The 22,497-nt window shown below is 55.0% G+C and overlaps 1 protein-coding gene across 4 annotated transcripts in view; it reads right to left on the minus strand.

Moving 5' to 3' along the window:
* ACO2 (aconitase 2) overlaps positions 1-22,497 on the minus strand; it is a 60,109-nt gene that overhangs the window by 521 nt on the left and 37,091 nt on the right. For 2 of the 4 annotated variants that reach the window (XR_012418692.1, XR_012418693.1), the window contains 15 exons: positions 21,519-21,777; positions 17,238-17,330; positions 13,756-13,914; positions 13,374-13,524; positions 11,337-11,441; positions 10,414-10,505; positions 8,732-8,837; positions 5,513-5,670; positions 5,222-5,295; positions 4,547-4,658; positions 3,497-3,959; positions 3,112-3,267; positions 2,008-2,199; positions 1,050-1,182; positions 448-569 (listed from right to left, as the gene is read on the minus strand). Coding sequence is in view for 2 of the 4 variants with exons in the window: in XM_005567150.4 (XP_005567207.2) it covers positions 448-569; positions 1,050-1,182; positions 2,008-2,199; positions 3,112-3,267; positions 3,497-3,619; positions 4,547-4,658; positions 5,222-5,295; positions 5,513-5,670; positions 8,732-8,837; positions 10,414-10,505; positions 11,337-11,441; positions 13,374-13,524; positions 13,756-13,914; positions 17,238-17,330; positions 21,519-21,777 (2,035 nt within the window). In the remaining 2 variants the exon portion in view is untranslated. The remainder of the gene's footprint in view (positions 1-447; positions 570-1,049; positions 1,183-2,007; positions 2,200-3,111; positions 3,268-3,496; positions 3,960-4,546; positions 4,659-5,221; positions 5,296-5,512; positions 5,671-8,731; positions 8,838-10,413; positions 10,506-11,336; positions 11,442-13,373; positions 13,525-13,755; positions 13,915-17,237; positions 17,331-21,518; positions 21,778-22,497) is intronic. The other 2 variants (XM_005567150.4, XM_065521733.1) reach the window with 1 other exon arrangement.

Here is a 22,497-nt window from a genome sequence, read left to right on the forward strand (position 1 = left end):
AGAAGGTGGGTGTGGGTGGAAGTGGTGGGTACTACGTGCCCTTGGTCCTGCAGGGGGTCAGGGAGGCCAGGCACTGCCTGGGGACCTAGGAGGTCAGCAGGCAAACCAAATCCTAGGCCAGTCTGTGCCTCATGGCCCAGGTTAGACCCAGATGGCACCTACAGGGGATTCCTGGGGCCCAGAGGGTCCTGCAGTGGGTGGGCTGTCCCCTGAGTGTCAAGTCCTGGTGAGTAAAGGGAGGTTGAGGAGGTGGGAGGGCCCTGGGCTGACCCCAACCCCCAACTCTGGGAAGGCGCTTCCCTTTCTCTGTGGGGCCACCTGGAGAACTGGGGGTCTTTCCAGCTGAAATGAAGCCTCCTGGGAGAAGCTACCCTGGGACCAGTGCAGGAGGGGAAACAAGGTGGCTGCCCCTCACCCCACCCCCTCAGGGGGATCCGGCCTCCTAACCTTGCCAGGGGTGAAGTCCTTTAGGCCTTGAATGGTCAGCTTGTCCACAGGGTGAATCTTGTTGTAGTCGGCTGGGTCCGCGAAGGTCAGGGGCAGCAGGCCCTGTTTCTTCAGGTTGGTCTCTGGAAGGCAGGTGGCATTCGGTCATCAGGGGGCCTGACCAGCCTGGAGAGCTTCATTTTCTGAACCCATCTGGGGCTCTGGGAGTTGCCCCAATCCTGCTGCCTGGGACAATGCCCGGGCATTGACTACAGGGCCCTGGTCTGCTCCCTTTCACTAGGGGCGCCCCAAGCAAATGTGCGCTGGTGCTGAGGTCTGCGAGGCCTTCCTGCTGCACATTCATGATCAAAAAGAACCCTCTGGCACGTGCCCTGGATCTCAGCGGCTCAGATCTACAAGCCTGGAAGCAGGGCCTGCGGGAAGCCAGGAAGCTGAGCATCAGATGTGCATTGTATGAGCCTAAGAAGGGGCGAGAGGCTGACGGGCCTGTGGGCTGCAGTGGAGATAGCCTAGAATCAGGCCCAACTCAGCCACGGGCAGGGCGAGTGACCTTGGTCACTAGGGATGGGATGAAGATGGCCTGGGTGCCGACTCCAGCTCACCGTGGATCCTGGCAAAGCTCTTGGTGATGATGGCCCGGGCCCCAAGGTGGCGAGGCTCCAGAGCTGCATGCTCCCGGCTCGAGCCCTCGCCGTAGTTCTCGTCTCCGATCACCACCCACCTGATGCCATGTTTCTGTCAGGCAAGCGGGGGTGAGGTTACAAGGCAGTCCCCACCTGCCTGGCCTCACCCACCTGGCGCCTGGGCATCCTGAGGCTCCCGGTAAAGGGGCTGGAGGGGCCCTTCCTCACCTGCTGCCTAAGGGCAAGTGAAGCCTGGGTGAATGAGACCCAAACGAGGCCCCGAGGGGATGGAGGCGCCTGGCTGTCTGCAGTGGCACAGAAGACAGAACCCACCCATTGGTGCTTGGCAGGGAGGCAGGTGTGTGGGGAGGGAGGTGGGGGTGAGACAGGGACGGCCTCCGGGGCCCCACCCAAGATGCATCTGTGAAGCTCAAGGTGCCCCCTTCCTGGGAGCACCCTCTGCTCCATCCAGCCACCAGGGGGTGCCAGAGTCCCCTCACCCAGCTGGGCCAGGACTTGTTCCGTCCGTTTCTCAAAGCAGAACAAGTCCAGTCACCTCAGACCCTGGCACTGGCCTCAGACCTCTCTGCCTGCTCACTGGGAGGCCCCGTGTAGCCCCCTCTCTGAGCCTGTTGGCCTCTGACTTCCCGAGCCGGCCCCCTTCCTCGTCTTGGTCTAGGGCCTGATATCTCCTGAGCACTGCTCTCACTAACTCCTCCTGGTGCAGGGACCCGGCTGTACCACCGGACCTGGGCCTCATGCCCTCTCAGCCACAGGGAGGGGCCGCAGGCCTCTCCTTCCTTCCACAGCAGTCCCCTCTGGGCTCAGCCGGCGTCCTTCCTAGTTTCCATTCCCCTAACGTCCTCCCTGCACCTGCCTTCCGGGCCCCTTCAGGAGTGGCGACTGGCACTGCCTGCCCCCATCAACTCTGACCCACCTTGTAGTAGCGGGCAGTGTCAGGGACGGGGCCAAACTCCTGAGTGACGGCATTGCGCACGGAGTTGGCCTTGCCATTTTCAACGTTGATGGCACCAATGAGCAGGTTGTTGGAGATGTTGTCCAAGTGCCCACGGAACTTGAGCCAGGGGCCAGCAGCCGAGATGTGGTCAGTGGTACACTTCCCTTTGACCTTGGGTGGTGAGTAGAGAGGACAGAGGTCAAGGCATGGCCCTGGAGGGGTGGATGACAAGCCCTCCAGAGGCAGGCAGCAGGCTCTGGGGCCCAGGACGGGTGACAGAGGAGTGAGAGGCAGGCAAGGTTTTAGATACGTGTTCTGTGGTCCTGGTGCTTCCACCCTCAGGCCACATGGGCTCCGGCCAGCCCATCACTCATCCTCTCAAAGGCCTCTGGCTGCTCAGTCTCCCTTATGTTGCACGTCACCCAAAGTGGTTACAGGTCAATGTTTGCTCACCCTTCAGGCCTTGGCTGCAAGATCAGCCACCGACCTCATGCCGGACACAGGAGCCCGGGACATGCCTGGGTCCTGGCTGATAACTGATTAGTCTTTTCTGTCATAGGGGTGCCTGGAGACCCCTTAATAAAAAGCATAAATTAATATCTGACACAGATTGGAGGCCTCTGGCCACACCAAAAAGGCTTGTTTTTGGTTGGTGCCAAACACAGGCCATCCCATATCCACGGGTGTGCAACTGTGGGGGCAGGAGTCATCCATAGCTTCCAGAGCCTGTGTGGACATGCCAGGTGTGGAGCCTGCTGTGCAATCACACACACCGTCCCAGCCCAGCCTAAGCTGTACTCACCTGTCCACACCCGCTGGAGGTGGCTCTGATCAGCGGCTGCCGGATGGCTGAGGGCCCCAGATGGAGGCCGGCCAGATCTAGCTCTGCCCAGTTCAGGGCCACAGAGAAGGGGAACGCTGGACTGCGCTACCCTCTCTGCTCTGCAGCCAAACCTCCCTTTCATCTCCCACCTGCGACTTGACTGTTCGCTCACTTCCTCCAGGTTCATGGCCCTTCCCGATGCTCAGGGGACGGGGGGCCCTGGCAGGGTGGGGCTGTCATGCCATCCCCGTGCTGCTGACCTTGATGAGGATCTGCAGGTCCTCCAGGTCCTTGCCATCCCACTTGTCAAAAGGCTCCAGGAGCTGCAGGCGCTGGCTGGTGGGGCTCACGTCCACGTGCTGCCCGCTGCTGTCCTTGGGGGGGTGCTGGTAGGTGTCCTGCCCTGGGTCAAACTCCTGCAGCAGGGGATGGGGATGTGTGGGGTGCTGAGTCCTCAGTTCCCACAAGGACGGACTCTCAGAAGGCAAGTTTCCCCGGGCCCCACCTCCCTTCCCAGGGAACAGAGCTGCTCCCTTCTCACTAGCAGCGTCCTCCCTGCCTGCACAGGAGGTGCTGTGAGGTTGAGAAGGAAGTGCTGTGGCCACACAGCAACCAGCAGAGGCCCCAGGGGGCACGGGCGCTCACCCCTTTGGGAAGCTCATCTGCATCCGGAGCCTCCAGCTTGAACTTCTTGCCATCCGTGCCCGTCAGGTAGTCGGTCTCGGGGTTGAACTTGAGGGTTCCCGCAATGGCCAGGGCTGTGACAATCTGAAATGGAGGTGGCCAGTATGTTGGTCAGCACCAGTCGACACTCCTGTCTCCTGCACCCACCAGAAGCCTAGACCAAAACTGAAACAGGAACCCAGGAAATTTCCATGTTCTCCCCAGACCCCTGTGTTCCTCAGAGGCCAGAGCTGCAGGACGATCTTTGGGACCACAGGGCCTTGGGACTGCAGAGGACTCAGGAAGCCAAGGGCAGTGCGGCCTCGCCCATCCCGGCAGGGCCAGGCCGGCAGTGCTGTCCTCTGTCCTCACAGCTGTCCTGGAGGGAGCAGGCGCCTGGCGCAGAAGTGCCGCTGTGATGCAAAGCCCCTCAGTGCGGAGGACGCTAAAAACATAGAAGGGGCCATTCTTCCATCCATTTAGCAAGAAGTATTTGTAGAACACGCAGGTAAACAACCAAGTCAAGAGAGCCTGGCCATGTGCCAGTCACGGCCAGGGCCGAATACCGCCAAGAGCAAGGCTGGTTCTGGCCACGGGAACAATGGCAAGGCCTCGAGTTTGTGGAACTCCCACCTGGAGTCAGAAACTGCATGTGTCCCACACACTTTCCCAGGTAATCCCAAGGATTATGGAGACACAGAGAAGGTAGGTGACTTGGCCATGCTCATACAGCGAGTTAGAGGCAGGGCTGGGATGTGTCCTAGGCAGTGAGTGAGATTCCAAATTCCATGCTCATAAGCACAAACCACTAAATAAATATCTCATAATCCCACGACCCAGGGAGCCCCAGGCAGGAAGCACCAAGCATGCGCCTGGGGCTGGGAAGACCTGTGGCTCCTGGCTCCACCTGGATGACCCCTGCCCTGCGATGTCAACCCTGGCCCCAGTCCCCATCTCCTCCTGCCTCCTCCTCTGACCCGCCAGGAGCCCCCAGAGGCCGTCCCAGGCTCATGCGCAGCTGGGCGATCTCACCTCTGGGGATGTGACGAAGGCATGGGTCTCGGGGTTTGCGTCATTGCGACCCGTGAAGTTCCTGTTGTAGGAGGTGACGATTGTGTTCTTCTCCCCCTTCTTGATGTCCTTCCTGCCAGGTCAGAGGGAATAGGGTTAGGGATATCTGGCCTTGTCACCTGGCCTGTGCCGAGAACAGGTAAGCTGGGTTCCTGCAGCGCAGCCCAGCCTAGCTCCTACCGAGGGAAAATGGAGATGCCCTGCCAGGGCTGCCTCCTCCCTGGGCCACACGCAGAGCAGAAAGGAACCTCAGGATCGCTGGGCCCAGCCTGCAACCACACGTAAGGCAGAGGCAAGGCTTCGGTCAAGGCCCGAGTTTCCTGACCTGGAGCCACTGCCTCCTCTCCAATGGCTCCATCAGAGTTTCTGCTGTGTCCGTTAGGGTAAGGCCGCGCTGGCTTCCTCCTGCCAGCCCAGGCTTTAGCCAAGTGGCCCCCCAGTGCCTCTGCAGGGCTCTTCCTCACCCAGCCCCACTTTCCAGGCATGTCTGCCAGAGGTTTCTAATGGGCAAGAGTCCCTGGAGCTATAGATCTTGGCTGGAGTCTCTTCTCTCAATCCCAATAATTCCTCCTCCAACTTCTGGGGCTCCATACCCTGTGCACAAGGGGCTGTCCTGTCAAAAGATGTGCCTCTTACCTGTCCCACTGGCCAATGCAGGGGCCACAAGCATTGGCCAGGACAATGCCGCCCAGATCCCTCAAGATCTGTGCCTGCCAGGGAAAGAGGAAGACAGAATGTCAAGGGCAGGTAAGAGTCTGATGGGAAGGGGTGATTTGGTGGCTGCAGGATGAAGTGCTATACTGGAACCCCAGGGCAGCCACTGGGACCTGCACCAGCCCCGGCCCAACACGCCTGTGGGCTTGTGCCACCTGGAGGCATTACTCAGCATGGAGTCAGGGAGATAGGCAGGGGGATATGGGCACTCACATAGCCGTCCCGCTCAATGGTGGCGCGGATCTGCTCGGAGCCTGGAGTGATGGTGAACTGGGACTTGCACTTGAGGCCATGGGCCAGTGCCTGCTTGGCCACAGCTGCTGAGCGCCCCATATCTTCATAGCTTGAATTGGTGCAGCTACCAATTAGACCTGGTGCATTGTGGGTGGTGGGGTTAAGGGTCAGGAGGAGACTGTGAGCAGAGGTCTCCACCTGACCTCAAATTATCCAGACTTGGCCAAAAGAGTTCACCATCTGGGCTGGGCCAGAGACTTTTTAACAGAGACCAGTTGGAAGCAACCGAAATACCCAGCAATAAAGGACAGGCTACTCATTACTTGGCATGATTTGAAGAAAGACACTGCAGTCATTGGCCATGACACTGAACACATTAGTACTATGACCCCTTTTACAGCAATATCATGTACATGTGTAGGCACGTCAGAGGGCTCATATGAACATATGAACAGCCATCCTTGATGGGCTGGTGCTGATAGGAGATGCTAATTTTCTTCTTTTATACTTTCTAGTATTTTCTGGGTTTTAAAGATTGTTTTATAATTAGGGCGATAAGAGTTCTTTTTAAAGTCTATAAAAACTGAGTAACATCGCATTGTGTGTACAGTTTCTTTCTTTTTTTTTTTTTTTTGAGACAGGGTCTTGCTCTGTCACCCAGGCTGGAGTGCAAGGGCGCAGTCATGGCTTACTTACTGCAGTCTCTAACTCCTGGGGCTCAAGCAACTCCTCCTGCCTCAATCTCCTGAGTAGCTGGGACCCACAGGTGAGTAACACCACACCTGGCTAATTAAAATATTTTTTTTTGTAGAGACGAAGTCTCAACCATGTTGCCACGGCTCGTCTTGAACTCCTGGGATCAAATGATCCTCCTGCCTCAGCCTCTCAAAATGTTGGGATTGGCCAGGCGCAATGGCTCACGCCTGTAATCCCAGAACTTTGAGAGGCCAAGGCAGATGGATCACTTCAGGTCAGGAGTTCCAGACTAGCCTGGCCAACATGGTGAAACCCCATCTCTACTAAAAATACAAAAATTAGCCAGGAGTGGTGGCAGGCACCTGTAATCTCAGCTACACGAAAGGCTGAGGCAGGAGGATTGCTTAAACCTGGGAGGCAGAGGCTGCAGTGAGCCGAGATCACACCACCTGTACTCCAGCCTGGGTGACAGAGCAAGACTCTGTCTCAAAAAAAAAAAAAAAAAAAAAAAAACCACCACCACCAAAAAGTGTTGGGATTACAGGGGAAAGCCAATGCAACCAGCCAGGATAGTTTCTTTTATTAATTCAGTAATTTACTTTCCCCCTTTTTTTTTTTTTTCCTTGAGACAGAGTCTCGCTCTGTCGCCCAGGCTGGAGTGCAGTGGCGCGATGTTGGCTCACTGCAAGCTCCACCTCCTGGGTTCACGCCATTCTCCTGCCTCAGCCTCCCCAGCAGCTGGGACTACAGGCACCCGCCAACATGCCCGGCTAATTTTTTGTATTTTTAGTAGAGATGGGGTTTCACCGTGTTAGCCAGGATGGTCTTGATTTCCTGACGTCATGATCCACCTGCCTCGGCCTCCCAAAGTGGTGGGATTACAGGCATGAGCCACTGCGCCCAGCGACAACTGTATTTTTTATTTATTTTTTTCACTGGTGATAGCAGCAATAGGCCCAACACCACCTTCAAGGTGTCAGTACGATCACGACTCCTGTTTTACACATGGGGACCCACACACTGACAGTGAAGAAGTTTGCTCAGGGTCACTCAGCTATTAGGTGGCAGAGCCAGGATTCAAGCCCAGGCCATCTGGCTCCAGGCTCCATGTGCTTCACAGCCACACTGTACCCAGCAGCAGCAGATGCCAGTGACTGGCATGCCAGGGTGTCTGCATGTGTAAAGCATGAAAAGTCACATGAAGCAGCAAGGGTGATGTAAAATGTAAAACAGAGAAATCTATGCACACAATACACAGAAACACGGCACACCTCTCCAAGAGCTCCTAAGAGCTTGCTCCTGGCTGGGGGTTGAGATTAGGAGTTTTAAAAATTCCTCTTGATTGTGAATATTCTCTACAATAAACATATTTTTCTTTTCTGCCAAAAAAAGTAACTTTTCTTTTTTTTTTTTTTTTTTTTGGAGACAGGCTCTGTTGCCTGAGTCTGGAGTTTTGAGTCTGGCTCTATTGCCCAGGCTGGAATGCAGTGGTACCATCTCGGCTCACTACAGCCTGGACCTCCAGGACTCAAGTGATCCTCCCACCTTTGCCTCCTGAGTACCTTGGACTATAGGCATGCGACTCCACACTGGGCCAATTTTCTTTCTTTTTTTTTTTAATACGGAGTCTCGCTCTGTTGCCCAGGCTGGGATGCAGTGGTACGATCTCGGCTCATTGCAAATTCTGCCTCCCGGGTTCAAGCGATTCTCCTGCCTCAGCCTCCCGAGTGGCTGGGACTACAGGCATGTGCCACCACCCCCAGCTAATTTTTTGCATTTTTAGTAGAGATGGGTTTCACCGTGTTTTAGCCAGGATGCTCTCAATCTCCTGACCTCTTGATCCACCCGCCTCGGCCTCCCAAAGTGCTGGGATTACAGGTGTGAGCCACCGTGCCCGGCCAATTTTTGCATTTTCTTTTTTTTTTTTTTTTTTTTTTTTTGAGACGGAGTCTCGCTCTGTCGCCGGGGCTGGAGCACAGTGGCCGGATCTCAGCTCACTGCAAGCTCCGCCTCCCGGGTTTACGCCATTCTCCTGCCTCAGCCTCCTGTGTAGCTGGGACTACAGGCGCCCGCCACCTCGCCCGGCTAGTTTTTTGTATTTTTTTTTTAGTAGAGACGGGGTTTCACCGTGTTCGCCAGGATGGTCTCGATCTCCTGACCTTGTGATCCGCCCGTCTCGGCCTCCCAAAGTGCTGGGATTACAGGCTTGAGCCACCGCGCCCGGCCGCATTTTCTTTTAAGAGACAGGGTTTTTCCATGTTGCCCAGGCTGGTCTTGAACTCCTAGACTCAAGTAATCCACCTGCCTTGGCCTCCCGAAATGCTGGGATTTCAAGCATGAGCCACTACCCCCGCCGAAAAAATAATTTCTCAATACTAAACCCATCTCAGAAACTGCCCACCTTAGCAAGTGCCACACAGTAGGCATAGGTGATTGTCTACAGCTCTGGGCAGAGCCACTGGCCCTGAGACCTGCTAAACAGATGGGGTGGAAGGTGCTCACCCACTCGGATGTCCAGAGGCCATCCTTCCTTCTCTGCCACCTTGCCCACTTCTGCCACAGGGTGAGCCAGGTCAGGGGTGAAGGGCCCATTGATGTGTGGCTTCAGCTGAAGAAACAAACATGCAAGGAAAAGAGAGGAGGGAAGAAAGCTTGAAGCGGGGCCAGCCTCTTTCACTGCTTCACCACGTCCCCACAGAGAGGCCAACAACTTTCTCTTGACTGAAACCTCATCACAGGGAAGACCTGAGCAGTTGGGTCTGCACACACTCGTTCCTGGGCTCCCTCCAGCCCTGCAAGGCTGGGCTCAGCTCTGCTCTGCAGATAAAGGACCTGAAGCTTAGAAGTGACATGCTGTGCTCGAGGTCACACAGCTAGGAGACAGCAGAGGAATGGAATGAATCAAGGCTGTCGTCCTCCTAAGTTCATTATCTCCCATTCAATGTTGCTTTTGGAATCTTTTTTTTTTTTTGAGACGGAGTCTCACTCTGTCGCCCAGGCTGGAGTGCAGTGTGCGATCTCGGCTCACTGCAGCCTCTACCTCCCGGGTTTACACCATTCTCCTGCATCAGCGTCCCGAGTAGCTGGGATTACAGGTGCCTGCCAGCACACCTGGCTAATTTTTTTTGTATTTTTTTTAGTAGAGACAGGGTTTCATCGTGTTTGCCAGGAGGGTCTCAATCTCCTGACCTCGTGATCCACACACCTCGGCCTCCCAAAGTGCTGGGATTACAGGCGTGAGTCACCTTGCCTGGCCGCTTTTGAAATCTTATGACAAAAACGGACTTAAGGCCAGATGCTTTACATGTCATAATCATCAGTAAATGCGAGGCACTCAGCTGTGTGCCCAGCATGCAGTAAACCTCCATCAGTGTTAGTTACGTGAATTCATTCAATCCTCACGACTGTTGCAGGTTCCACATGTGATGGGGCAAGGGGCCCACAGAGGCCACATATGTGATCGAGGCCACGAAACTTAAGTGGCAGAGCCGAGGTGTGAACTCCTGCAGACGGGATCCTCCGGCCTGCCCTTCCTCTGGCTCTGCAAACATGTGCTCTGATCTGTGGGTCTCAGGGTGCCTCTGAACTCAGATAACAAAAACCCTTCAGGGTGAAACCTTGGCTTCTGCTAAAGCTGAGCTGGTGGCAAACTGACATTCGCTTCTGGTTCAGCAGCCAGAACTACCTCTGCTCTCCCTGTGGCTGTGTCCCCCCTTCCCCACCCCTCACTCCAGCCTGCTTCAGGAAGCAGTTTGCAGGAACACTGGGCACCCAGGGACCCACGAGTCACTGAGGTGACTTGCTTTTTTTTTTTTTTTTGAGACAGTGTCGCTCTGTCACCCAGACTGGAGTGCAGTGGTGCAATCTCAGCTGACTGCAACCTCTGTGTCCCGGGTTCAAGTGATTCTTCTGCCTCAGCCTCCTGAATAGCTGGGATTACAGGCACATGGCACTACGCCCAGCTAATTTTTGTATATATATATATATTTTTTTAGTAGAGACAGGGTTTCACCATGTTGGACAGGCTGTTCTGGAACTGCTGACCTCAACTGACCCACGCGCCTTGGCCTCCCAAAGTGCTGGGATTACAAGTGTGAACCACCGCCCGGCCCTCAGTATTTAGGCAGGACCCGCCCTGCTCCCCCCTACTCTAAGAAACTTCTTGAACCCAATTGTCTCCTCACCTCACTGAGGTTAACTTCAATTAGTTGGTCATAATGGCAGCCAGGGTCAGGCACCAGGTGATCCTTGAATTCATCAGCTAGATTGGCAATGTCTGAAATCAACAAGGGACGGGGATGGAGCACGTGAAACAGAAACTGTTCTTGAGCGTTCACTCACCACCCACCTGAACACCTGCCACACACCAGGCCCTGGGCGCTGACTAGGCCAATGAAGAAAGCAAGGCTGCTGTCCCTGCCCTTACAGAGCTCACACCCTAGTGCAGGAGCTGTCAGGGACACGGTGACACAAAGGAGGAGCAGCAGCGAAGGTTCAGAGCCGGGGAGGGTGTCCTAGAAGTGAAGAGCTGGGTTTTGAAGAAGCAGTCACTCATTAAGGGAAGGGCCTTCCAAGGATTCCACGTGCTTACGGCTCTCCCCATGGGCCCTGGTCTCTGGCTCCTCGTTCACTGCCCCCACGCACCACCCTTCACAGGTGCCAGTGCCCTCTGAGCTCCAAAGAAGCCAAGCTAGAGCCTCAGGAAGTTGTCAGGGGAGGCTGGGAAGGTGGTTCTCCTTCCAGATGTTCCCGTTAGGTCAGGAATTATCAACAGAAGTGATCCCTGTCATTTCCGGAGCTTCCTGTAGTGGACAGCAGGGACCAGCCCGAGAAGGGCGGGCATTCAGCCACCTTCCAGGGAAAATGAAATTCCCATCCTGAGGTGGGGCTATCTTGAACTCAGACACCAGGCCCTTTAGAAGCTGGAGAGAGCTCCAGACACTCAGAAACATATCGCACCTCTTCAGGGCTTTCTCAGAGCCTCAGACGCCTGTCTGGAGACACTGGGTTAAGGGCCCCTGCCCTACAGGGAAAGGCGTAGCTCTGTCTTGGGGAGGAGCAGGCATGTGACTGTCCCACCTACACGGGCCTGCCCCCGCCAGCTCACCTGCCCGGCCAGTCTTGCTCAGGTACTTCTTCATCCGGTGGTTGTAAGGGAACACGGAAGTGGTGGCCCCAATTTCTGCGCCCATGTTGCAGATTGTCGCCATGCCTGTGGAGCAAAAGAGCTCTGGGCATTGGCTGGTGGTCAGGCCACGGTCCCATGCACCTGCTACACGGCCACCCGCATCTTCACACCAGGGAGCTGCATCACTTCTCCCCACTGAGAGAGATGTGGTGACAGCGGGCCGACTCATTCCTTGAGGCCCTGGGTAAAAACCTGGGCCAGTGAGGGGAGGCCATGGGGACCAGAGCTCAGGGCCCCAGCTCAGGACGGCTGCTGGGTAGAGTGAAGAGGACTCAGGTGAAGATTCAGCCCCCACACACTGAGCTACAAGTTTGGGGCCTGTCGCTCAAGAGACCAGACAGACACCACGTACTGAAGGCTGACCTGGCCAGACACTGCCCAGTTGCTATTCTTTTTGGCAGAGGAGGAACTGGCTCAGAGATTCAAGGTCATGCCATAAAGCACATAAAGGAAGATGCTGGCATTCGGGTCTCGGTCTGTCTGCCTGGTGGCCCGCCCTCCTTCAGCCATACCATGCTGGAGACATTTTTCTGTGTCTCAAGTTTTCCAGTGATGGAGGCCGAGGCGGACGGATCACCTGAGGTCAGGAGTTTGAGACCAGCCTGGCCAACATGGTGAAACCCCGTCTAAAAAAAAAAAAAAAAAACAAAAAAACCCAAAAACAACAACAAGAAAAAAAACAGGCTGGGCGAGGTGGCTCACATCTGTAATCCCAGCACTTTGGGAGGCCAAGGTGGGCAGATCACAAGGTCAAGAGATCGAGACCATCCTAGCCAACATGGTGAAACCCCGTCTCTACTAAAAATACAAAAATTAGCAGGTTGTGGCGGCATGCACCTGTAGTCCCAGCTACTTGGGAGGCTGAGGCAGGAGAATCGCTTGAACCTGGGAGGCGGAGGTTGCAGTGAGCCGAGATCGCGCCACTGCACTCCAGCCTGGTGACACAGCAAGACTCCGGCTCAAAACAAAACAAAACAAAACAATACAAAAAAATTAGCTGGGCATCATGGTACACGCCTGTAATCCCAGCTACTCAGGAGGCTGAGACCAGAGAATCGCTTGAACCCAGGAGGTAGAGATTGCAGTGAGCCGAGATTGTACCACTGCATTCCAGCCTGGGCGACAGAGTGAGACTCCGTCCCAAAAAACAAAAGCAAAAACAAAACTGAAATGATACACACTGTCTGGACCACAAAGCGTCACAGAACTGGTGGGGCTCACAGGTACCCCAGCTGCTACCAGGCCCCCTGCCTCAGGAGCCACTAGGACAGAGGTAGGGGCCTGTTACCAACTTCCCGGCTGAGCAGTCCCGTGGCGGGAGCGAGCCCATCACTGCAGGGGAACCAGAGTTCTGCAGGGCTGCCAGGGAGCCCAGGCAGGCAGCTGGGAAGTCTGGACTGTTGCAAGTCTCCCTGGATTTCTAAGGGCCAGGCATCGAGGCCAGGTCACCAGGACTGACAGGCAGGGAGCAGCCGGCTCCCACCTGGTCTTGGAGGCTGACAGGCACCAATCTCTAATCCAAGGGAGGTGTGTGAGGCTCAAACTTCAGCCAAGGGAGAATGTGGGCCTGCAGCTGCTTCATGAATGAAGCCCTGGCTCTGCCCATTCCCACCACTGCCTCTGTCCTCTCTGGATTCGTCTAGATCACCCAAGGTGGCCTAGTGCTATGGCCTGGGCCCAGTCGCAGAAGCTGACTTGGTTCCTAACTGTGTGTGGCCACAGGAAGTTACTGGCAGCCTTGACGGGGGTCTCAGTCTCTTCATCTGTTTAATGAGGGTGTGGACTAGACAATCTCTAATGCTGTCTCCAATTTTCCTTCTACCTCTGTCTATTCCAAGTCCCCAGACGGAAGAGACAGATTCTCAAGGGAAGGCCATTCATTGCTTCTACTCCCAACTGGAGACCCATAAGGCCCAGCACAGGGTAGGGGCCACGTCGCCTGGCCGCCTTCCTCACCAGTGCAGGAGATGGAGTCTACACCAGGCCCGTGGTATTCCACGATTGCACCTGTGCCACCTTTCACCGTGAGGATGCCTGCCACCTTCAGGATCACATCTTTGGGTGAGGTCCAACCAGAGAGGGAGCCTGTCAGCTTCACGCCAATCACCTGGACAGGAGGGGGTGAGGCGGCTGTCAGAGGCCCTGTGTGCCTGTGCCAGCCACAAAGTCAGGATGGGCCGGCTGCCATTCCCATTGCTGCTTACTGGTCTCTGCCTCCCTCCCAGAAGATTCGAGTTTGACTTGTTCCCTTTTTCCTCCTGGGTCCCATCGTCTCCTGTTCATCCCCACCAACCACCGCCCCGAATCCAGCCCAGAATGAGTCCCTCCCCACCCTCACCTTGGGACACTTCAGCTCCCAGGGGATCCCAGCCATGACATCCACAGCATCGGCACCCCCAACTCCAATGCAGATGCCCCCCAGGCCGCCACCATTGGGGGTGTGGGAGTCAGTGCCAATCAGAAGAACCCCAGGGTATGCATAGTTTTCCAGAATAATCTGAAAAATAATCCAAGATGTTAATATTGAAGCCCTCAGCTGAGAATGGAGATGGGGCCCAAAATACAAAACGGCCCCATTGACCCTGGGCCTCCCGACCACGCCCAGCCACTCTCCCAGGATAGACTGGTGGAAGCAGCCCCGTTTAATCCAGACGGTCTCCAGGGTGGCTAAGAAGAGTCAGAGCCTTGGGAGACAGGTGGCCTCGGCTCTTGAGTAGCTCCGATAGTTCCTGCTATATGGCCTGGGCCTTTGAATGCTGCCCCATGCCTCAGTTTCCTCATTTGTAGCACAGTAACCAAACACCCACACCACCATGACCCCAGGATGTGACAAGAACCAGAGAAACTGTTCTGTGATGGGCCCAGGCCCGGCCTCATCCTGGGTATGGAGAGTCCCCACCTGGCTTCTCATCGGAGTGAGCGATTCTTCCAGGAGCTGACTCCAGCCCCACAAGATCCCTGAGGAAGAAGTCCTGGGGCCCCAGTGGGTGCACAAAGCTATTAATTTTTCCTCAACTGCAAAGAATAGGTGATGCCTCGTCCACTTCAGCATCTGGAGGTGGCTCTGAGAACCCCTGTGACTTGCTCAAGGGACAACGCCACCCTGCCTCATCATCCGTCCCATATCACAGTACTCCCTTCACTGAGGCGCTCCTCCCAGCTGGGGGGAGCACTTCCCCCAAAACATTTGATAAGAAAGGCAGCAGAGGTATAGGGTCAACAAATGAGTGTGGCCCAGGCACCCAGGCACCTCTGAGGCACCAGCCCCCTGAAGCTGCAGGACACTGCCGGGCAAGCCCTGAGCCAGGCATCCTGTGCGGGGGTCTGAGGTCTGGCCCTACCATGTACTAGTTATTGTGGGACCTTGGACAAGTCACTTCACCTCTCCGAGCTCAGCTTCCCTATCAAAAAATAGCTAACAATCGTGCTCACATCATTGCATCGCTAATGACTGGATGAGATCCTGTCCATGAGGCATGGAATAGTGCCTGGGGGAGGCGACATTTTTATTTATTGTTTTGCAGAATATCTTTTGCAGAAAGCAAAAGCCTTCATCTGAGGTTCTGCCGCTCATCTGTCAGATGGAGTTAGTGCCCCACCCATGGATGTGGGGAAGAACACATAAGATGAGAGGTCTGAGAGGCTCTGTGAACTCTCAGAACCCACCAGTGCTCCCAGACATCTTACAGAAACCCCAGGGCCTCTGCCTCAGGCCAAGATCTGCCCAGCAGACTCTAAGGTGCAAAGGGTCTTGTCTCTTGGGGATGCAGAGGGAAGACCTGGCTGCGAAGAACTGCTGCTGCCATGTACAAGGATTTAAGACTAGTACATCCCTAAAGAGCCTCAAGGTTGTAAAAGCTGGATCCATGAAGGCTGGGCACACAGAATTCGGGGTGTCTACACGGTGTAGACACATGTGGTCCCCATCGGAGGAGAGGTCAGGCAGACATGAGGACTGCAGAAGGTGTCACAATGACGCTGGCCGTGACAGTGGCTCCCCAGTCTGTGGCTGGGAAGAAGGACTAATGCCTAGAACTACACCTGGAAATTCAGCCGTGCATCCACACCACACACATGTACATTAAGGACCTATTCTGTACTGACCTGGTCCCAAACCCAGAGCTAGAGAGGAATAAGTAAGCCACAGTCCCTGTCCCCACACAGCACAAGATCCAGTGCAGAAAGCACTTGGCACATGCTGGGAACATAATGTGAAGAGATCCCACAGAGGATCCCACTGGAAGCCACTGTGCCAGGCACGGGAAGGGCCGGGGAGGCTCCACAGAGGAACCAGAAAGCTGTGATGTGGAGGAAGGTCTGCGGGCCAAGCAGGGCCAGAGCACTCCTCGGAGGGAAAGGGGTTCAGGTTTGGGTTGGACCTAGTGGACTGAGGCTGCTGATGACATGACATCAAGGCAGGAAGAAAAGTAAAGCTGCAAAGTACTCCCATGGCCCCTGGGCATTTTCTTTTTAAAGAAACAAACACATGAAGCTGTACACTTAGCCAGCCGGTGGCAGGTGTGAGCTGCCATCACTCACGGTTCCAAACTTTGGCCCAGGAGCTGCCATAAAGGTCTGGCATTTGTACTGAGGTAGAAAGGGAGACACCTGCATTGCAGCGCCCTTCCTAACAGAAAGCCAAGGCTGGGTCCGCCTGACTCCCTAACCCTGCTGCAGAGAAGGGCTTTCTAGTCCCCACAGGCCGCTGCGAATGGCCATTCCCAGGTAGCCCCTTCCTGGCAAGAGTGACGGCTGGGTAGGGCAGAGGAGTGATCCCCTGCTGGCTCTGGTTTCAGAGCAGGGCAGTGCTGGGGCCCCATGCGGGGTCAGATTACAGCCTGCTCAGCACACCCTGAGGAGGCCCGGACAGTGAGGTCTGTGATGAGGTGGGGGGAAGGGTCACTTTGCAAAGGTGCGAAGAGGCAGGTTTCATACATACAGGGTGGATGTAAATGAACACAAACCAGGTCAGTGGTCTTTAACAGTGCCCTTGGAAGAAAGGGAAGCACCTACCTCCCCAGGATATACATGTTCACACTTGCACTTCCAGAGATGAAACTGTCCACCAAAAGAAGACCCATCCTTGGGACACCTCAGAAGAGTCCCTGGCTGACATGGCCACATGACCTATGGTACCTCCACTCTACAGAACACCATGAGGGAGCCAAAACGAATCCGAGGAGCGCGCCACGTGCAGAAGCAGAAAGAGCTCTGGGGGTGAGGAAGGTGGCAGAGCAGCACGGTGGCACGGGGCACTTGCTCCAGGCCAGCCCTCCTGCCCACAGGTCCTGGCTCCACAGTTGGCCAGCTAGCTGTCCCTCTGTGCCTCAGCTGCCTCCTCTGTAGGGTGTGGATAGTCAAAGCACCTACCTCACAGGGCATGGCGAATATCTTTCTTTCAAGTGCTCAGCCTAGTACCTGACACACAGTATGGGTTCATCAAATGTCAGCGATGCATGCCACAAGGGGTGACACTTGTGAAAAAAACAAAATAATACCATGTTCTGTATGAGAGTTTACGGGAATAGAGATGCTTGAATACACGCCCAGAAGACAATGTGGAAAGAAACATGTCGCACTTAACATGCTGGTTACCTGGGTGGTTAGGAGGGATTATTTTAACTTCTCACCCAGAAAATGAGAACGTATAATGACATAATGAAAATCAGTTTCAAAACAAAGGAGGAAGACCATAAAAGCTGATGGAGATGTCATCCAGTTCCCCTCAGCCCCCCTGGGCCTCGAGCCCGCTGCCCCCATAGGCCTGGAACATACTCTCTGGCTTGGGCTCTTGGGACGGCAGGCTGAGCCCAGCTTTACCTGGTGAATGATTCCAGATCCAGGTTTCCAGAAGCCCACGCCATATTTGGCACCTGCAGTTGCCAGGAAATTATAAACTTCCTGGTTGATGTCCTATTGAGACAAATCAATAATCGGGTGTGAGCAACATGGTTTGTGTCCACGTGACCCTCACCAAGCCCTCCCCACCCCACTAGCCTCCCCCTTCTGACTCTGAAATGCTGGCACTGGAGACAGGCCCTCTCTTAGAGACCTTCTAAAAATAATTTCAAAGAGCTTGGATGTTGGCCCAGTCTCCACTAGCAGTGCCAGAGAGAAAGACGGGGGAGCAGAGATGGAGCCCCAGTTCTGTGACACCTGGCCAGGGTGGTGGGTCTGGAACAAGTCCCTGCCCTAGTCTGGGTCTCAGTTTCCTTATCTGGAGAAGGGACTGGTCTAAATAATTGCCAAGAGTCCCTGTGGCACTCAAGTCCCCAGCCGAGGCCAACAGTGCAGAGGCAGGCCCTGGCCTAGGCGCAGTGGCCGGGCATGGTGGCTCACGCCTGTAATCCCAACACTTTGGGAGGCTGAGGCAGGTAGATCACTTGAGGTCAGGAGTTCAAGACCAGCCTGGGCAACATGGCAAAACCCTCTCTCTACTAAAAATACAAAAATTAGCCAGGCGTGATAGCACACACCTGTAAGTCCAATTACTCGGGAGGCTGAGGCACGAGAATTGGTTGAACCTGGGAGACAAAGGGTGCAGTAAGCCAAGATCGTGCCATTGCATTCCAGCCTAGGAGACAGCGAGACTCTGTCTCAACAAATAAAAATAAAAATAAAATAAATAAAAATTAGCTGTGCACCTGTGGTCCCAGCTACCTGGGGGCCGAGGCAGGAGGATCACTTGAGCCCAGGAGTTCAAGGCTGCAATGAGCTGAGATTGCACCATTATACTCCTGCCTGAGTGACAGGGCAAAACCTTGTCTCAAAAAAACAAAACAGGCCTGGCGCGGTGGCTCACGCCTATAATCCCAGCACTCTGGGAGGCCGAGGCGGGCAGATCACGAGGTTAGGAGATCGAGATCATCCTGGCTAACACAGTGAAACCCCGTCTCTACTAAAAAATACAAAAAATTAGCTGGGCGTAGTGGCGGGTGCCTGTAGTCCCAGCTATTCGGGAGGCTGAGGCAGCAGAATAACATCAACCTGGGAGGCGGAGCTTGCAGTGAGCCGAGATCTCGCCACTGCACTCCAGCCTGGGGCGACAGAGTGAGACTCGTCTCACAAACAAAACAAACCAAAACAAAACCCCCCGAGGCTTTTTTTTGGAATAACTTGCTGGAGATCCCAGACTTAGGCAACACCTGAGCGAGCCCCCTGGACTGGGGTCCGGCTGTCAGAAGTGCCGAATTCTTGCTAATGTGTTTGATGGGCCCAAATGGAAGGCTGTCGAATGGACCACTGTTCTGAAAAGGAGGTTTCAGCAAAAGGAAATGATGACACGGGCTGTAGCCATCCTGCCTGTAATCCGAAGGAAGCTTCCTTGGGGGACAGGGAAGGGCCCACTGCACGGTAGATGTGAGGCCAGGATTTATCTGGAAGACATGGGAGGTCCCTGGACAAGTGAGACTGACCCCAGTGACAAAAGGGTGGGACTCTAGTGGACTCTACTGAGCCTCAAAGGGGGAACTAGGAAATGGGACCTGCCAGCCTCTGGCATGGGAGAGCCATGCTTCTGAGAAGGGACCCCAGCCAGCGCCCTCAGACCCTTGACAAGATACACTCAAACCACACACCCCTTCACTGAAACTCCAGACCAGTGTACATCCTCTGAAAGCCCACTGGGCTCCCCCAGATAAGAGAATGGCAAAGAACGTGGGTTTCCAGAGCAGTCTCTTTCCAATTAATAATTAATACACCGGCTTTTTCATTTACAAATCAGTCACTTATGAAACTGGTATCCAGGACAGAAGGCTGTGGTTGTGTCTGGGCACATGTGCCTATACGTCTGTGTTGAGTGTGAGGAAGGGGTGTGGGAGGACCCCAGACTGGTGCCAGAGTCTCGGCCTGGACTCAGCCTGGATCCCTCTCTGATTCTGTTACCTTAAACAGGTCACTGCCTCTCTGAGCCCTAGCCAGAGGGACACTTTACAAATACATGTAAAGATGACCATATTCTAGGCCAGGCGTGGTGGCTCACACCTGTAATCCCAGCACTCTGGGAGGCCAAGGTGGGTGGATCACCTGATGTCAGGAGTTTGAAACCAGCCTGGCCAACATGGTGAAACCCTGTCTCTACTAAAAATATGAAAATTAGCTGGGTATGGTGGTGGGTGCCTGTAATTCCAGCTACTCGGGAAGCTAAGGCATGAGAATCGCTTGAACCCAGGAGGCAGAGGTTATAGTGAGCTGAGACTGCAGTGAGCCGAGATTGCGTCACTGCACTCCAACCTGGGGGTAGAGCAAGAAGACTCTGTCTCAAAAAAAAGAGACCATACTCTTTCCCTGCTTAAACCATTCTAGGACTCTGAGGATGGTGACCACAGCCCTTCTCAGAGCCCTCAAGTCCCTGGCTGCCCCTGCCCACCTCACACCACCCGCTCTTCCAAACGCAGAGAGCTCCAGCACTACAGTCCCCCTCTCACTGCCACAAAAGCATCAAGATCCTTCCTGCCCCAGGGCCTTTGCAAATGCTGTTCTTTCTAGCATGTTCTTGCTCCAGTCAATGCAACTCATATGTTCAGTCCTCAGGTTATCTGTCACATCCTCAAAGAAGCTCTCTCTTTCCCCAGCATCTAAATTAGGCCTCTTTTTACACTGACCAAGTCCTGCGCTTTCTATCTCTTTCCCCCAACATCTAAATTAGGCCTCTTTTCACACTGACCAAGTCCTGCGCTTTCTCTTCCTAACACACACCCAGATCTGCAGTTACCTACCTCGGCCACTGTGTAGCATCCACGCCTCCAAGCAGATCCCTGAAGGCAGGGCCCCTGCCTGACTTGAACACATTGAACCTCAGTACCTAGCCCAGTGCCTGGCACACATGAAGAATGTTCAGTTTGTTGAATGCATGAGGGAATGAGCTCTGAATCCTATGACCGTGAATCTCATCTCCAGAAGGTTGACTCTTGAGCCCATAAAGCAAGCAGAGGGCCAGCCCCTGAAGGCAGTGGCCCTGCTGTGGGCAGCTGTCCCCAGGGCTGAAGAGGACCCACGTTCCTGGCCACGTGCAGCTCCCGGCACTGTGGGAGCTCCTGTAACATTACCCCCACCAGCGTTGCTGCTAATGTGGAAACCGCCAGCCGGCAGGCAGGACTGTCCTTTCAGCTGAGTGGAAAGAGCCACTGTGGAGCCAGGACACACACCGGGGGCCAGGGTAGAAGAGAGGGCCTGAGTGAGAGCGCCGCCCTGAGTGTTTCCCATGGGTCTGGGAGGCTCCGAGCCATGCTGACCCCGGGAGCCAGAGCACTTTCAATCGCATGCCCACTGGCCGCAGCTCTGCCAGCATTCAGCTCCTGCCAACGCCCCTCCCCGTGAGGGGGTTCACTCCCACTGCAGGGGCTGGAGAGTGCAGAGACCCAGAGCTGGGAGAGAGTGGCCCGCTGTTGCCAAGAGTAGGCTGCCACAAAGAGTAGACTCCCACAAGCTGAGCCTGGGAGAAGGAGCAGGAACTCGATTTCATAGAAGGGTGGGGAAAAGCTTCGGCGTGGCATACAGCCACCCCCATGTAGTTAAGCGAAACTCACAGAAGAATGGTCCCCACAGGAGGTTCCTCAGTGAGAGAGCACCAGAGTGGGAGCCAAGATCAGCGCTGAGCCCTAATCGTGCCCTCATGTAGTTACAGAACTCAAGTATGGTGCCACTGCCGCCTCAAATGTACAAATAGTGACCCTAGCAGGCCTACCTCCCGGACAGGGTCCTCGGAAGGTCAGAGGAGAGCGGGAGTGGGTGCAGATGGGATGCTGGCAAACTGTGCTAAGATGCGCCCCTCACTGCTCAGGCAGACAGGGACGCCTTCCAGAGCCCCTTCCAGGGCACCTGGCAGGATTCAATCATCTTCCAACAGGACAGAAAAAGAACCTGTAGTGTGGGAAAGTCAAGGATGACTTTTACTTTCTTTGGGCTTCTTCTGTATTTTTTAACACAATGAGCAAGTGGTAGTTTTAGAAAGAGTAAAAAGTAAACTCAAGTTTTAAAAGCAGACCAATCCAAAGAACTGTGAGAATTTGCAGGCAATGCTCTGGTTTGCTCCAGTGTGAGAGTGAGGCCTCTCGCCCAGTCTTGCCCACTTGCCCGCCCCCAAGGCCACCTTCCACTCACCTTGGCCCGGCGCAGGTCTTTCTCACCCCCGAGCTGGGCCTCAATCAGATGGTCACAGTGGATGGTGGACGGCACGGCCACCTTGGGCAGCCCGCTGCTGATGAACTGCAGCATGGCCATCTGGGCCGTCGCATCCTGCATGGCCACACGGTCCGGCCGAAGCCGCAGGTACGACTTGCCCCGCTCGATTTCCTGGCCGGCAGGGTCATCCAGGTGTCCATACACGATCTTCTCCGAGAGGGTCAGCGGCCGGTTCAACCTGGTGGGAGAAGAGCAAAAGGGTGACCTGGTGTCAGCTGCACGGCCTCCTCCCACCCTGCCTCTCCCTCTCAGTCCACATGGCAACCTCAACAGTGGCCAGGGTCAGGGAGCCTGAACTCAGGACCTCACGTTCCACTTGGGTGGGGACAGCTGGGTCCTGCTCAGTGTGCCACCTCCTCACCTCCCGCAGCACCTGGCACTTGTTAGGTGCTCCACAATTACTTGGTGAGTAAGTGAAGGACATCACAGGAGGGCAGCGCTGGTTCTTTTCAAAGGATCCTGGCTTTCCCAGCATAGTAACTGCTATGATCTACTAAGTCCCCGTAACATGCATATCTCATCATTCTCGCCATTTAACAAAACCACCAAGAATAGGCTCAGCAGAGTGATCAAGTTCACAGATAGATTTTGCTACTTCCCTCTGTGCCCTCAGCCCCACTAAGGCACAGGGAATCAGGACCAGCATCCCCTTTACTTGTCCCCCCTGTCCACCATCTCCAGCCCTCCACACCTCAGGCCTGGGATGCCTGGCTACCCAACTATGACACGAAAGCTTTGCCCATTAGCTCTGGACATAGACAGGAGTATCTGTCAGTTTTCAAGAACAGAGACCCGGTCACTGCCACCGGCCTCTCACTGCTCCTCCTCTTCCTAGACCCCATTTCCCCAGAGACTCTAGCCCTCCCTTCCTCTTCAGAGCCCAAATGGCAATCCAAAC

Source organism: Macaca fascicularis, chromosome 10 (assembly GCF_037993035.2).
Source record: "Macaca fascicularis isolate 582-1 chromosome 10, T2T-MFA8v1.1".
Lineage (NCBI taxonomy): Eukaryota > Metazoa > Chordata > Mammalia > Primates > Cercopithecidae > Macaca > Macaca fascicularis.